The 15,493-nt window shown below is 37.6% G+C and overlaps 1 protein-coding gene across 15 annotated transcripts in view; it reads left to right on the top strand.

The window, feature by feature from the left end:
* LOC126637487 (uncharacterized) overlaps nucleotides 1-15,493 on the top strand; it is a 124,221-nt gene that overhangs the window by 33,814 nt on the left and 74,914 nt on the right. For 14 of the 15 annotated variants that reach the window (XR_007628426.1, XR_007628490.1, XR_007628487.1 and 11 more), the window contains 3 exons: nucleotides 4,007-4,093; nucleotides 7,303-7,386; nucleotides 12,501-12,673. Coding sequence is in view for 10 of the 15 variants with exons in the window: in XM_050311052.1 (XP_050167009.1) it covers nucleotides 4,007-4,093; nucleotides 7,303-7,386; nucleotides 12,501-12,673 (344 nt within the window). In the remaining 5 variants the exon portion in view is untranslated. The remainder of the gene's footprint in view (nucleotides 1-4,006; nucleotides 4,094-7,302; nucleotides 7,387-12,500; nucleotides 12,674-15,493) is intronic. The other variant, XM_050310991.1, reaches the window with a different exon arrangement.

Genomic DNA, 15,493 nt, shown 5'->3' with positions numbered 1-15,493 from the left:
CTTTGAGTCAGAATGCTCTCTCCGACCGAATTTCATCTTTCCAAAATACCTCTGTCTTATTCTATCTTATGCAAAAGACTTTTATGGGTTGCTTTGTGTGTTGGGTCTGGCTGAGCTGGAGTTCATTTCCCCACAGTAGCCCTCACAGTGCTGTGCTTTGCATTGGTAGCTAGAAGGGTGTTGATAACACACCGGTGTTTTGGCTACTGCTGAGCACGGCACCAGCACTGTAACATTCCTTCCTTAGTTGAGGGCAAGGTCCTGGGAGGGGACACAAGTTAGGCCAGCTGACCCGAACTGACCAAAGGGATATTCCACATCATGTGAGGTCAGCTCAGATATAAAAGCCGAGGCAAGGAGCAGGAAGGGGGGCATTCATTATCTCCAGTGGCCACCTGCTGAGGAACCATTATGCGTCCCGAAGCCTTGCTTCTTTGAAGCGGCCGATCATCGCTCCTCATGGGAAGTAGAGAATAAACCAAGTTATGTTTTGGTTTCCTTTTGCTCATGTAAGATTTTGCTTTGCTTCTGCTTTAATAAGCTGCCTTATCCCAACCCACCAGTTGTTTTCCATCTTACTCTTTCCCGTGTCTGGCTTGAAAGGGGAGTGATAGAGTGGCTGGGTGGGCACCTGGAGTTCAGCCAAGGTCAACCCACCACTCCTTGGTAATGCCCAGTAATGTTCTACCAAGTTATTGGTAGACATGTGTTGACCATGCTGCTGTCTGAAATGGGACTTGTTACGTAGCAAGGCAAGTTTGCACAGACCATACCCTGCATACTGTTTTCTAAAAAAAGATGGCTCATGCCAAATTTTTTTTCTTTTATCTTGAAGATCCAGCACCACTCTGAAAACTAGCACCAGTAATTATTGCTTATTCAAGCTTTTAGTAACCAGTCACCTGGTTATTAATAATTCCTTAATTTTTACATTGGTCAGGAGACACTTAACAGATCAAACAGAGTTTTGTCTATTCTTTCATTAAACTAAAACCCGAGATCAATAGTACAATATGAATAGAATAGTTGCCTGTTATACAAATTCCACGCTATATCTTTGATGTGTAATTGATACAGACAACGTGATCGCTTTGTGGAGTAGAAGATGATGTAGAAATGCAGCTTAGTCATGCCTTTCCTGTGTGGTATTCTCAGGACATAGACTGGATAATTGACTACAGACATCTTAGTTTAACAGGCATCTTTTAAGTTTCATCCAGTCCTAGTAATATGTATACAGTCCCATGGGCTATACCCAAGGATTATGCTAATTTTATTAGCAACTCCTCTTGCTTTAATTAAACTGTATAAATTCCCACCTGGTCACTGTTGTGCTAACACCCTTCTTTACATTTTTATTTTAATTTATATATAATCTGTGGTTTTGCACTTCAAGTCTGATTTCCTGAATGATCCATTGCATTTTCCCCATGAAATAACACAATTTTGAGGGGTGAATGGCACTTCAAATTGAATTAATGGGTTTGAGGAAGCCTCTGGGTCAAAACAAAGACCTAAGTTTCTAAAGTTGGCTAAGTCTTTTTAGGAGCAGGTATTCAAAGTAACTCTGAAAGCACCAAGCTATACACTGCTGTTCAAAATACCTACAAGCAAGCTCTGTATTAACATTTACTGTGTCTACACCACAAAGCAGAGCAATATGAATTCCTCAGTGGACTGTCAATTTACATGTTATACACTTTCAAATATTTCCGAAAGCAAATGTGAAATGATTAGTAATCTGTTCACATGCTCACAAAATGTTATTAGCAAAATGCCTTGAGCAGTATGTTATGTTGACTAAAATTGATAATTTTGTATTTTAAAGCTAAATAACTTCCACTGTCCCTGACAAATTTTAGGACCTGCCCAGAGCCCAGACCTCCTGGTCACACCAGTTTTCAAGGTGTGAGTTGAGCAGAGGGGGAAAAACACCAAAACCACCACAAACAGCACCTCCCCACACACACCCAGAGGCGTGACCTAAGGTTTGCAATGATTTCAGCAATTCTGAAAGCCTCACTAAATGTCTTCTGTGGAGTCCAGCAGTTTAAAATAGCTTGCTATCTATAAAATCACTATAGAGGTGATTCTGGTGTTTTCCATTCATTCTGCTTGTGTAGGTTTTAAACTGTGTTATGTTGCACTGAAGAAATCAAGCCTCATGGTTCTTTTTACTTCTGCATAACTGTCTCTATCCAGCTGCATGTGGTTCTTACAGAGCCAAAGCCCTGGACAAAATATCTCATACTCCTCAAACTGTTCAGGTTGTTCTTTCTTTAAAGAAGACCAAAGAACAAGCTATTTAATGGTATTTGTCAAGGTATCTCTTTCTTGAATAATGGTTTCCATGTCTTGCAGCTTCAAATATAACATGACACATCCTCCTAAATGTCAATTAATATGTCCAGAGGATTTATCCAAAAGTCTAGTCCTCAAAGTTTCACACTAGACTCGCATGGGATATTAAAATTCAGTAAAAGCCGTTGTGATTGTAAGATTGTGCAAAAAGCCTATGCAGGAGCTGAGTATTGTTTCTATGGGTGCAACATACTTTCCAGCAATTTACATTTACAACTATGAAGTGATTGAATAAAGAAATGCATCACCATTATCTTTTTTAGCACATAGGTGAATTATTTTACCAACATATGAAGGGGTGTTCATATAACATCATGGTGCTTTGTGCTAGAGAAAAACAATTACAGTGAATAAGGTAGAATGGCTCTGTTATTGCAGTACATAAGACTTTGATTACATACTGCCAAGATTCATACCAGCCTAGTAGTTGTTGACAGATAAAGTAACAAAAATGAAACTCATTTATTTTTTCTTTATTGAGACCTCAAGGTAAAGCAAATTTTCAGTTCTTGTACTTACTACATTGAAGGAACAGAGACTGACAGTCAAAATGTGCCAGTGTAGAAATATAAATTAAACCTAGTTTCATATCAGAGTTTCATTTAGTCTCTGAAAAGGAGCTACCGCTTGGATTATTTTTGATCCTAAAACAAATACACTGTAGACAACCATAGTGTATCTAGGATGAATTAACCCCCTCATACATTTAGCTTTTATGTATTTACCAGGATATAGATCAATGTCAATTCAAGCAATTTAAAAATTTGTTATGGACATAATTATTTTGCTTCTTTTTTTTCCTTTTTAATTATAATTTACTGTGTTTGCAAACCCAGTGAACATGTGGATGGTTTTAATAGTGTAGCATTTTTGCTGAAGGAAAGACATATTTTGATTAAAAGGTCCATCCTCCCTCCTTATATAAGGAAAAGTCTTCTGGCTTTTATTCTGAGTTCCTCTAGGCAGCTAGATGCTGCACTATTTCTTGATAAGTCTAACAAATGACTTTTTGGTAAACTTGTTTATTTTCTAAAGAACAGATAAAATTAGCTGTTAAAATAGAAAGTGCTAAAATGATTTGGTTATCCCATCAAAATCTTAGATTAGTTATCTAGTCCAACTGAACATAATTGCAGTTCAGATTAATGAGGCAGTATCCTAGTATCTCCTCTGTAATTAAACACTTTTCTGGTTGAATACAGTATTAAAGATGCACCAGACGTTGAAACCTCAGTGGTGAAATTTAAAACTGTTGAAACTGAAGGGGTCAGCTGTGAAACACAAATTCCTCTGCAGTATGGATAATTCACTTGCACAATGTGTTTCAAGAATAATTTGGCTTATGTTAGGGATGCTGGATTTTTTAAAATTTTTCTTATCTTTCTGTCATCTAAATTTGAGAATTTTTTCTCATTAGTTCCTGAGCAAAAGTAACATAAAGTGCACTTGTTTCCAGAATTACCTTTTCTGACCTTTCACAAGAAGATAATTGCAGTACCAGTAGGCTTAGAGGACTTGTTAAAAAAATTAAGCTTGTAAAGTAGCAAAAAATGCCCCTTTGCTTGCTGGTGTCGATTTCAAAATTAACATTTTAGTTCATGTGCTTCTAATAATCGCTGACCCTTACTTCATGTGCTTTCCACAGGAAATGAATACAGCAGAAATTACTTTGACCCGTTGATGGATGAGGAAATAAACCCAAGGCAATGTGGGATGGAGGTCAGTGAAGAAGGTGAGGCAGAATTAAGTATGTAATTTTGGTGTCAGAATATTCTTTTCCATTCATGAAAATGAGGTGACAGAGATCACATATGCAGTTCTATTTAAATATTGAGGTTTACAATTTAAATTCTAAACCTTAACTGCTCTGAACGGGATAGGCAGTATACATAGTCTTTGATCAAGGACAGTGAGTTAATGGGCGGGTAAAAATGAGGCTGTGCTGTATTCACTCCGCTACTGTAGCAAAAAGAAGCACGCTCCAAGAGCATTGTCTACACCATGTTCTCTTTAATTAATGAAGTTAGTCCAGAACTGAGTGCTAAGCTGTAGCTTTTTCGCAACCCTGCTCCCAAAGTCCTCCTTGGAGAGCAATTTTATTACTGAGTTGAATGTGTGTTTGCCTAACAGAAGGAAACCCTAGACTGCATAAAAGTGCATGAGGAGGCTTTCTTGTAATTTTTTTTTTCCTCTGGTTTATCCAAGATATTTAGCTTTGCTGTCTGGGGACGATAGGGATGGGTGGGAGGGTGCAACTCAGCAGAGCTGGAAGAACAGAAGTTCTGCATAGGTATGAGAGAGATTAATCAGGAGGTATTGTCTAGTAGAGGAAATTCTCCTCTGCTGTCATGGCTTTTAGATAAAAAAGGGTGGGAACGGGCCTGCCTGAATTTGCATGGACTTAAGTAAGAACATCTTCATGGTAATGAAGTGCTTAGCTATGCACTGAATGCTTTGGCCCAGCTCCTGTTGTTAAGCCCTAACAACCTGATAGCACGCAAGATCCAACTCTCCTGTGTTATGCTTCTAGGCCTTTGGGTTTTTTTTTTTTGAAGTGTGTGCTTATTTGTACTGCAGAAACTCTCTAGATGTGCAGATGTAGTCAGATTATAAAAAGTTATCTACTACAAAGGGTCTCAAAGTAGTTCAGTTCTGAAATTCATGAGAAACTTTGACGACATATGGAGGTTTTAAACTTTTGAGACAAAAACTTGTGTAACTGAAAAAACCCCAACCTATAATACATGTCAGTGACTTGAATTTCTGTTCTGGTGAAAAAAAACATCGGGTTATCAAGATTGAATTACATCTAATCCAAATAATTTCCCCATTCATTGTGTAGGACAGCAGTGTAATACCTTGCAAGTCAACTTCTGATTTAGAGTTTTTAAATGAAAGATTTTTTTCCTGTTGGTCCTGCATTGGTTTATCCTATGAGTAGGCTTTGTGAGTCAAGATCTGCTTCATAACCAGAAAATGAAAAGCAGATTAAATTTCTGTATCTGTACATATGCATCTGGTGGAAACATAAGGGATATATGTAAGTATAGTTCTCACTGGGAGAAAACCAGTTCTCTTGACTGTGTTGAAGAGGCTGAGTGATACACTTAACCTTAAATGTTGATTTTGTATTTTGTGGTAGGGGTTCTATCTATTTATTTATTTTAAATTTGGGAACGGAAGAAGGTTCTTAGAAAGTCCACTGAGTTCTTGGTTTTGGAGTTTGGGGGATAGTTTAAGGCAATTACGTATCATGTTAAACCTGAGGTCCATGTGTAAACAGCTGTCCTTTGATACCCCTCCTTTTTCTTCCAGGCAAAAATGTCACTCATATGTTGGGGTAACACTTGCTTATTAAAAGTCTGTTAGCAACAGTATTGGTTGTAGAGCAGTTTTAATGGTATATTTACCAACACCTCTGCCAAGAGCAAGTCTTCTACTTTGGAGATATTCAAAAGCTGCCTGGACAGGGTTCTGGACAATTTGGCTCTAGGTGGCTCTGTTTGAGCAGGAGCAACTGGGCTAGATGGACTCCAGAGGTGCCATCCCATCTTAAACCAGTCTGATTTGGTAATACTCACAAACCAGGCTCACTGGCTTCCTTTTTCTTGCAGAAGTGTTAAATAAGTGGAACTACATTTATATGTAGTGGATGGAGATAAAAGGATGGTCAGAACTGCATGGTCCTCTGCATGGCCATCCCCTAACTGGAAACCATATTGATTTATCTCCTCATTCCAGCTAGCAGCTTGTCACAAGCAAGACCCAAAACCAGAAAGGCATGGAGAAATCAGGCCACATTTTAAAGTTAAACTCTTCTTAGGACTTAAGAAAGTCAGGCCCAATGCCCAAAGAGAATAGCTGGTGAAAAGCAAATCTTCAGCCACCGCTTCTTCTTTAATGGGTTATTCTGTGAAAATAAAGATATTGACAATTATTTTCTCTACCTTTGATAAATTATATTTGTTTTGGAAATTCTTCTGAGCTGTTAATGATCTGAGAACAAACAACCTCTCACTATGGATTTGCTTGACCCCTTCACTAGGGGGACACTTCAATGTTAAATGTAACAGATTCTGTACTTTCAAAAGAGGTTTGCAGAAGCCACCACCTTCTTTGAATGCTCAGTGTAACAGAAAAACTTGGCTCTGAAATTTCATGGTAAAGAAAATTTATTCTTTGAGATTCTATCGAGCACTTAAAAAGAGCCACCCAAGGTTGCTTGTAGCTGTACTTCAATCCACCTGTCTTGTATGCATTTCTTTGGCCTTCTATCTGCCTATCTTCATTGCCAGCTTAGAGAAGTCACAGTCTGGGAGATCTGGAGAGAAGACAGTCACACTTGCTGAATTTACCCTTGAATATAGACCCTTAAGGTGATATTTTTTTTTTAGGTCTCATGGAAAAAGGTAAGTGTGTGTGTCCTTTGTTGCTTTTTAAAATCTGCAGATATTACTGACAATTCTCATGACTGACCAGCCACCAAATCAAAATTTATAGTGTGCTGTAATTACTCATACTAGATAATATGCTAGTATTATGGAAAGGAAGGTAAAATTTCTGATGAAGATCCAAAATCACATTAGAATAGAAATTGTATATTTTGATTTTCACTGAGAGTCAAACAGAATTCATCTGACAATTTGAGTATAAATAGTTTCAGCTAGTCTATTAGCAGAATTAATAAACCAGTTTCAGTCCAGGTCAACATATAATTATGCTCACCATTTCAAAATATATGATTATATATTTTTTATTTTAAATTGTCTTTCACAGAAGAGGTGACTGTAATTTTATTCTGAGCTCTGAAAGAAGCACTGTGTAAACTATCTTTAAGTGTCAAATGGCTTCCTATTTTTATATCCTACTTTTAGTTTAAAATAGTGTTTCCTGAAATAGTACATGAAGAAACAATAGCTGTTTCACTGTTGTTTTTTCAAGACCCTGTAAAATCTGATGAACAGATCCTGTACTCTAAACTGATGAAGCTTCTAGACGAAGAAAACAAGATGCTGGACTTCCAAGGTAAATAACAAAATCAATTGCATAAAGGAAAACAAAACTCTTTTGAGAGTGCGTGTGGGGAGGATAGTGGGTAATCCATCCCCTTGAACTCAGAAGTCAAAGGGATGCTGATTTTAATGTAAGCCTGTAAGGTCTCTTTCTCCAAATGTTTTTGTTTTGAGTCATGTTTATGTGGTTTAAAGTGTAACTTAAGTGGCGTGTTTTCTCTAAATTACTTCACTGCATGTTGAATTCCACACTTAGGAAAGAAGACTGGAAATACCATTGCTTATATACTCAAATCTAGAAATCCAAATCCTCTTTTAAGCTGACAAATGGGTGGGCCATTTGTCAGATGCATGGCTGACATCAGAGTTTAAGGTTACCTATATAAGGATTTACAGTAACAGATGAAGAAGGAAATGTTTTCTGTGACTTTGTTAGAACATACATATTGATGTTCCATATACAGCAAAAGCAATAAAGTACAGGAGAAGAGATTTTCTTCACCTCAAGCCAACAACCTTACTTTGGCTTCACTTATTTTCACAGGCATTATTAAAAAAGCAGCTGATTCATGAGACTGTTACCATTATAGCCTTTACACGAGGTCCATGTCTACTGCTCTCCTCTGGTTCATCCTAGGAGATGTACAAGCCCCAGCTCTGGCCTGCCCTTGTATTTTTGTGTATCCCTGCTTGCATTTTTCAGTGGAGGTCTTTTGTACAAGAGCATTTTCTGTTCTTCATATCTGTGTGAGGTTTCCTGTCGTATTTCAGCAATACACAGGGCCTACTCTGCCAAAGAGACCAAGTAGGTGGTTGCCCACAGCACTGGAGCTCCAGAAGCTGCAACATGTTTTATGACTATTTAGTTTTATGACTATATAGACATCTTTGCTCTAGAAGAGGTAAATGTTTTCATTCACCTAGGGTTGAAAAATCTCTTGAACTGGCACTGATCATATCAGTAACATCTTTGAAACACGTTTTGCCACATCTTAAGTGCAAGGAAAAAAAGTGCAACTATCACAACTAAATTCATGCAGACAATTTAAACAAACACCTTTAGCAAATTATCAGCAAGCTCTCTATTGTTGTTGTTAAAGGAGAGCACCACATTGCTGAAAAAGATTATACCACTGCTTCAGGTTGATTGTTGCTTTTATCATGCAACAACGTAGATGAAAATAAAACCATGTTTGTCTGTGAAACCAACATTATTTCCCTATGAAATATCGGGGTGTCTATCTGTGAATTATCTAGTCCCTGTTCTACAAATATTTACAGCATTTCATATTCATCAGTAGGTTTATCATCAAAATAATGTTGTATGATTAAGGACAATTTCCTGACGTGATTTTATAGGCTGCCCCTTTACATTAGCTTTCTGAAAGTTTAGTTACTGGGGCTCCCCCAAAGTGGTGAGAGAGGGAAGACAGAAATACCCCTGGGCAATGGGTCAGCTCAGCTCACACAGGCAGCTCTTCACTGGTTAGAAAAATTGCACCTTGGAAGCTGCTTTTCTCTTGCCGTTGTCTCTGCAAGGGTCTTGGACAACTGACTTAGACTTGACCATTGCTTTTTGGGTGGCTAAAGTGAAGGGACAAGCAAACGCAATAGCATGCCTGTCTCACACTCCGTATGCACATCAGAGCCCCCTGTGTAGGCGTTAGGGAGTTGGGGCAATGTGGGGAGACACTGCAGACCACTGCTGTTGTGTGTCCCAAGCAGTGCCTCAGTGCTTTTATGTCTTACGAGTGCCGTAATGGGTGTCAGAGCTAGTCCTGTGTGTGAAGTTGTACACTGTTCTAGCTGAATTTTTTACTTTTCTTTATTTTGGTGAATAAAATCTAGAAAAGAAAAAGGTCTTCCTGAGGACATGAGGCTTCTGCAGTTTCCACCTCTGTGTGCATATATCAGAGTGTATTTATTTCTGTCTGGTTTTCCCTCCCAATTTTTGAACTTGTTGTTCATTTCCAAACCTTTTTTTTTAACAGAGAGTAAGACTCACAGGTATGACTTCCCTACCAGTTTTATGGAAGCAGGCAGTTGAGCAGAGAAGACAAGCATTATTAATGTCTCCACTGAGGGAAAAGCTAATATGGGAGTTTGACCCTTATTAGACATCAGAAAATTCATATAAAACTAGGATCCATTTGGTCCCACTCTTATAGAACTGCTTCATTTCTCCATTTGACCACTGAGCTGAAAAATTACATAGTCATACAGTTCTAATTAATAGATGATCCCCAAAGCAAAGGAAAGAACATGGCTCAAAATTTATATAATTGTATATTTAAAGCATTTTGTTGCTGAATAACCTGTTGGTCATTCTTGTGGCATGTCTCAGTTCAGACTATAAGGCAATTCAAAAGGCAACATAGGTTGTTCGATTTTAAAAATGTACACTATATATTTTTTACCTAGTGATAAAATCTCTCAAACAATGTAGGATTGTGATCCATGCACACCTTAAATGATGTTAGGTGAATACCACAAAAAAATAATTGCTATTATATTGTTCTTTGGCAAGAACCAAAAAATTCAAGTGTCAGGTTTAGCAGCATTTTAGTTGTCTGAAACCGATGTATGAACCTTTGGCAATGGACTTCTTTAGATACAATTTATACACAATTTTTTAGAACCAGGTAGCCAGAATTCTTTTTCCCTGTGGAGTGTATAGCAGTTTTATGCCTTCAAACCTTTGCTGAGGTGTAGTCTGCTGCTGAACTTATCCTTTAAATTATCGTCTCAATATATAAAGTGCTGTTATCTGATGGACAAAGGCAGGAGTAAATGAAGTTACAAGCAGCCAAGCTAATACCGGGGAGATTATTTTAATTACAAGAACAGCATCTGCAGACACAGCCTGTGCTGAGGAGGGGAAGTGATTTAAATTACAAGGAAAGTATGACTTGCAGTGTTAAGTACAGCTGAAGCAATGAAAATTTTGATGCCCATGCTAACAACTTGAAGCAACAAGTTTTTAATTAGTTTATCAATCTATTAATGAATTTTCTCATAAATTTCCGCCATTTCATTCTGTGTATACAAAGTAGTAGATGGGGCTACTTTTGCACAATGAGGGGTTATTGCTTTGTTTTAGTCAAGTATTACTCTGGGGCATCACTCAAGCCTCCAAACTGTGGATCAGTTCAAACAAGGACCAACCTAATGGATGACCAAGTTTGAGAGGTTTCTTTGCAAAGTGACGGTGAAAGGAGTAGACTGGCTGAACTAACTCTGTTCTCTCGTTCTTTCTAACTCAGACAAATGAGCAGGTTTTCCAACTATGCTTAAATGAGCATATGTATCAAATATTTTTCAAATCTAAGTTGTAATTTATCTCTGTATTTTTAGCTGTTACTTCCCTTGAAAAGGCCTTTTAAAATGTTCTTTCTCTTCTTTTGCTCTTTTTCCACAAAACTTGTGCTAATGAGCCCAGTGTCTCCTACCAAAAGGGAGTTCATTTAATATGACTCCTCACAAAATAAGAAACACAAAAAAAGAAAAAAAGTATATTTTGATGAATTGCTTCATGGTTGTCTTTCTGAAACAAGTGGGTTTATTCTGTTTTGATATATAAGGACTGTGTCTCTACACCCAGAGAATCCTGAGATAGGATTCTACTGACTCCCCAGGATGTCAACTTGCAGAGCTCCTGTGAAAGCAGTAAAGCAGCTGATTTATACCAGCTGAGAGTATGACCTGTTGTGTACAACACAGCATTGAGGGGAACAAGACATGCTTCATCTTCTGGTTTTGGCAATGTTTCTTTTTCCAGTGCTTACTGGGTTTTCTCTCTTTAGCCAAACCCTTAATGTTACAGTAAATTTAAATGTAAATATTGTTTTGTTTTTGCAGTTAATAGTGTAGGTCAAATCACTTTTCATTAGGCTTGTAAAATTCTACATGAAGAGATGTGTACCCTAAGGTAATGGTTTGGGTTGTTTATATCTACTGTACACTTCCCCCAACATGATTTTGAATTGTATCCTGTTGTAATTAAATAAAAAAATCCACCCTACTTCCTGTGTGTTGGTGGCACCGAGGTGATTTAAGTACTCGGGAGGTTCAACAATTAAAGTCATTAAACAACGAGTAGTTAACAAAACTGAAAATGTTAATAGCCTTAGTTTTATCTTTCCTTTTCTGGTCTTCATTAGAGAATGAAAGACTTCAAAGGGGAGTGAGGAAAAAAATCCTCTTTTAACTGCTTTCATGTCATAGGATGGACAAAGAGAAGTAAATAACTAGATATGGCAGTTTCTTGAAGAGATAGGCACAGAGATCTGTAAAAGCTTACACACAGAAACATGAGGCAAGAAAGATAGTCAGATGTGGACAATCTGATATCTGTCATTTTTTTAGTGAATCTAATGTGGAGAAACGAGCAAAAATAGTTGTTATTATTTATGGCCCAAACTAGTATTGGTACTGTAGCAGATATCAGTGAGAAGATCTTTTCTTTTTTTTTTTAATGTAGCATGACCAATTAAACTGAAAGAAGGACAAAGTTTCTCTTTAAGGTTGACTTTATAAATGGGTTTTATTCTTATTTACATGTGACATGTTCCCTTTGGTTCTGTATTTGTCCTCACAGTGAAATCATGGGAATGATGTGGGTGAGAGCAGAACAGAACCCAATTAATTAGGCAGGAGTTGCATGCACACACCTAGGGAAAGAATCCAATCATTTAGGGTGAGTTGAGAGGAAGATGAAATACGTGGTGTGACTTCACCTAAAACTCCCAAAAACCTCAATTGCAGTTATTACTCCTCTTCCTCAGGAGTGATAGCCAAGGTTATTCCAGATCTCCATCCCTTTAAGATTTATAAGGGACTAAAGTGCCAATAGAAATGTAGAGCCTGCCTTTTAAAAAAGTATTTAAGGAACAAGCTGCACATGCTAGATTTTGTACCTGTATGCAGATGTTGCACTTGAGGACAGTTATTCTGGTACTGGCACTTGGCACTCACCAGTTGTCTTGTTGATGTTATTTATTACTGTTCATTTTATGACATGAATTGTTGTCTTAAAATGTTGGTGGGCCAAACATATTAACTGAGAAGGTACTAACCAGTGAATAAACTCCCATTTGCTAAGAGATAATCTGCCACTTTTGTTTCAAGCAGCCCGTGTCGTCAGTGAAGATTTTCCAGACTCTTTGATGCCTGTCAGCTCCAGTAAGGCATGTGACCTTCACAGGGAGCTTGAAGATGTAGAGATTCCTTCATATATCGAGCAGTTTGAGAGAGATGTTCAAGATGACATAATTCTGCTTGGCAGATTTTCACTGGAACAGGTCAGAGTTAAGAACTGTAAGACAATTTTATCGCTTGCTTCATAACATGATGCTGGCTTGTTAACCTTGTACACCCCAATTCTATTTCTCTGCCTGGTGATACATATATTGAAAGAGGAAAAGATAACCACTTTCGTCGGCATGCTTTATGTGACTGGCACTTTGCTAAGCTAGCTACTGGACCTTTATCTTTGTCTTCGTTTCAATGTGAATAAAAATAGATTGCCTTAGTTGCTTCTTTCCTAAATAGTGGAGTATTTCTGACTGCTCTGTAGTAATATTGCAATTGAGTTTCAATCAAGAGACTAAGCTTAGGACATCTCTCTCTGCCAAATTTAACAGAGGGTTATTCATCTATCAGTGAGCAAGTTCGGATTGGAACACAGGGAGGATTTATGTAGCAATGTTCACTGTACAGTGGATAAGACTATTTCATAATTATAAATCTGTTATGTTTTTCAGAGTGGCAAAGATTTCTAAGGTTTTCTTTTTGTCATTTCATAGTGTAAACAGTCAGGGTTGGGAACACGTTGAGAAAGGCACAAGTTTTCAGGGTTGAAATGATGCTTGTGGGCACCTAACTACCATTTTTCCCTTTGAAAAATCTCATACTAAGACTAGAGGACAGGAAGAGAGATTAATTGATGAATCTATCATTTTTAATTAGCAACATGAGAACAGCACACTGGCTATGATGGGCTTAAAATAGGTTATCCAGTGACTGATGGTGATCTAAGGTTTTTTTATTTTCAGAGAAGTTTTTGGGTTTTTTTTTCACTGCAGGACTAAACCTGATCATTTTCTTTGCATATTGGTGAGGTACAGAATTCTCTTCCTTACTGCTTTCCTCTAAATCCTGAAGCTATTTTTCATTCCTTCAGACTTTTTTTTTATAGCTGTATGCATCATGCATGGAAGGTGGTATGGGTAATATTGTTCAGAGAATATGAAATGGGAGGGAAACATGAAGGAAAAGGACTCAGATGGTACTAAGAGCCTCACGTGCTTCAAGGAATTAATGGAGTATGAACCCAGGAATAAGGGATCAGAGAGTGCTACATCTTTCCAGAAGGTTATATGTAGAGAGTTCACACTTTAACTATGCTTGGGCTACTCAGATGGCCCCAGAACTTCATGAGGCTCTGTGACACCTGAAGGAACACAATAGACATGTCAATACTTTGTTTACAGTCCCTATAGACATGGTCCCTCTGAGGCTGATCATCTTACCTGGACTCTTTTTGGAGGTGTTCAGTGAAGTTTGTTTCCTAGGCAGAAGCAATATATCTTGTCATCACAAAACAACATCCTGCTTTTTAAATGACAACTGCATATATGAATTCACAGGTAATACAATATAATACTGCTTTTCTTCCTTATATTATTCCAAAACAAAGAAAATTCTTATTTAATGTGATTGATTGAGTTGATCTACCATGAGTATTCAGAGAGGGACTCAACACTTTATACTGCAAGAAGAGGTCTTGAATACCTTTTTTTCTCTCCATTCTTCCCACACATCTCTAACTTCAGTTGTTCATGCCCTGCTAAGGAATTTAGTCACACTGACATGGTATCAGTTTTCACATCTGCATCCTGCAATGCAGAGAGTAAGAAGAGGACCGCTGTAAAATCTGTATTCTCTTCTAGATCAGTGATCTTTACATCCATTCTTTCCTTGCAAGCTTACAGAAATGGTGTATTCAGCCCCTCTGAAGAGGAAATGGAAGAGGTAACATCGGAAGTAGAGGCTGCAAGCATGTACGTCTTGTCATATTGGTATTCAAGAACATCTAACAATAATGTGAGCATGTTAATTCTTGTTTAATTGATCTTCTTTATTCTTTAATGTACGTCTTTACTCTTTGATCTGTGGATATACCCCTGCAGCACTGCAGTGTCGATGCCTTTCCACAGTGGCCACAGGTTCAGCGTTAGACTCCTGCCATGGTCTTCAGAATCTGTTTCTGATATCTTTGGGTTGCTTCCAGCTTTTGTTGCTTGAACATATGTTTATTGGTTTGTAAAAGTCTTTAATTTTCTGCATGGCATTCACTTCTTATTCAGTAGGAAAAAATCCTTCCCTTCTCTCTGCAGGTTTAGTGAGTAGCAGATGTACTTTAGCCAGCATAATTTATGATTAGTTAATTTAATCTGCCATAATGACATAAAGTGAGCCTGAAACAAGCTTCTATCAATTTTACCATTAGAGGTAGCATAATATTTTCAAATGTCTACAAAACTGAGTAATTAACCCTTGGGCTGAGAGAAGGAGTCTAATAGACATCTTTCTCATATTCCTTTGCTCTGACAAAATGAAAACAAAATGTGGGAGCCCAAGGGTTAAAAATAACAAGTGAGAGTTTATAGTACGTGAGACTGGTTTTATAAGTGAGGTTCAAAAACATATTTCAGTAGCTGCTGTTTTTTTAGGCTGCCAAAAATTCTCTCCAATGAGGCATCTGATTTACACTAGAGCTTTGCTGGCAGCATTGGCATGAAGAGGATAACTATGTATCAACTATGTATCCCTTAGTTCATTGTTTTTCTTCTCTGTTTTTGTAGCAAATGGGTGGCTTTTGTTTAAACAGCAGCTTGGTGCATGAGATTACCATGATTCAAAGTTTTTGGAAAAGCAGATGCATTTTTCAAAATAGTATTTTTTTTTTTTTTAAAAAGGGATTATACTAGATTTTTGCTCTGGAACTTCAAGCTATATTGCTTCTTACTTCGTGTACTGTTTTGTAAATGCAAAATCTGATAGTTGGGGTTGACAATAAATACTTAAGGGGAGATCTGATAGATTCTTGTAAAGAAAGC

Source organism: Myiozetetes cayanensis, unplaced genomic scaffold (assembly GCF_022539395.1).
Source record: "Myiozetetes cayanensis isolate MyiCay16 unplaced genomic scaffold, myiCay2020 scf1, whole genome shotgun sequence".
NCBI classification, from domain to species: domain Eukaryota; kingdom Metazoa; phylum Chordata; class Aves; order Passeriformes; family Tyrannidae; genus Myiozetetes; species Myiozetetes cayanensis.
Note: the sequence above shows the minus strand (reverse complement) of the source record. Positions and strands in the feature narration are given on the sequence as shown.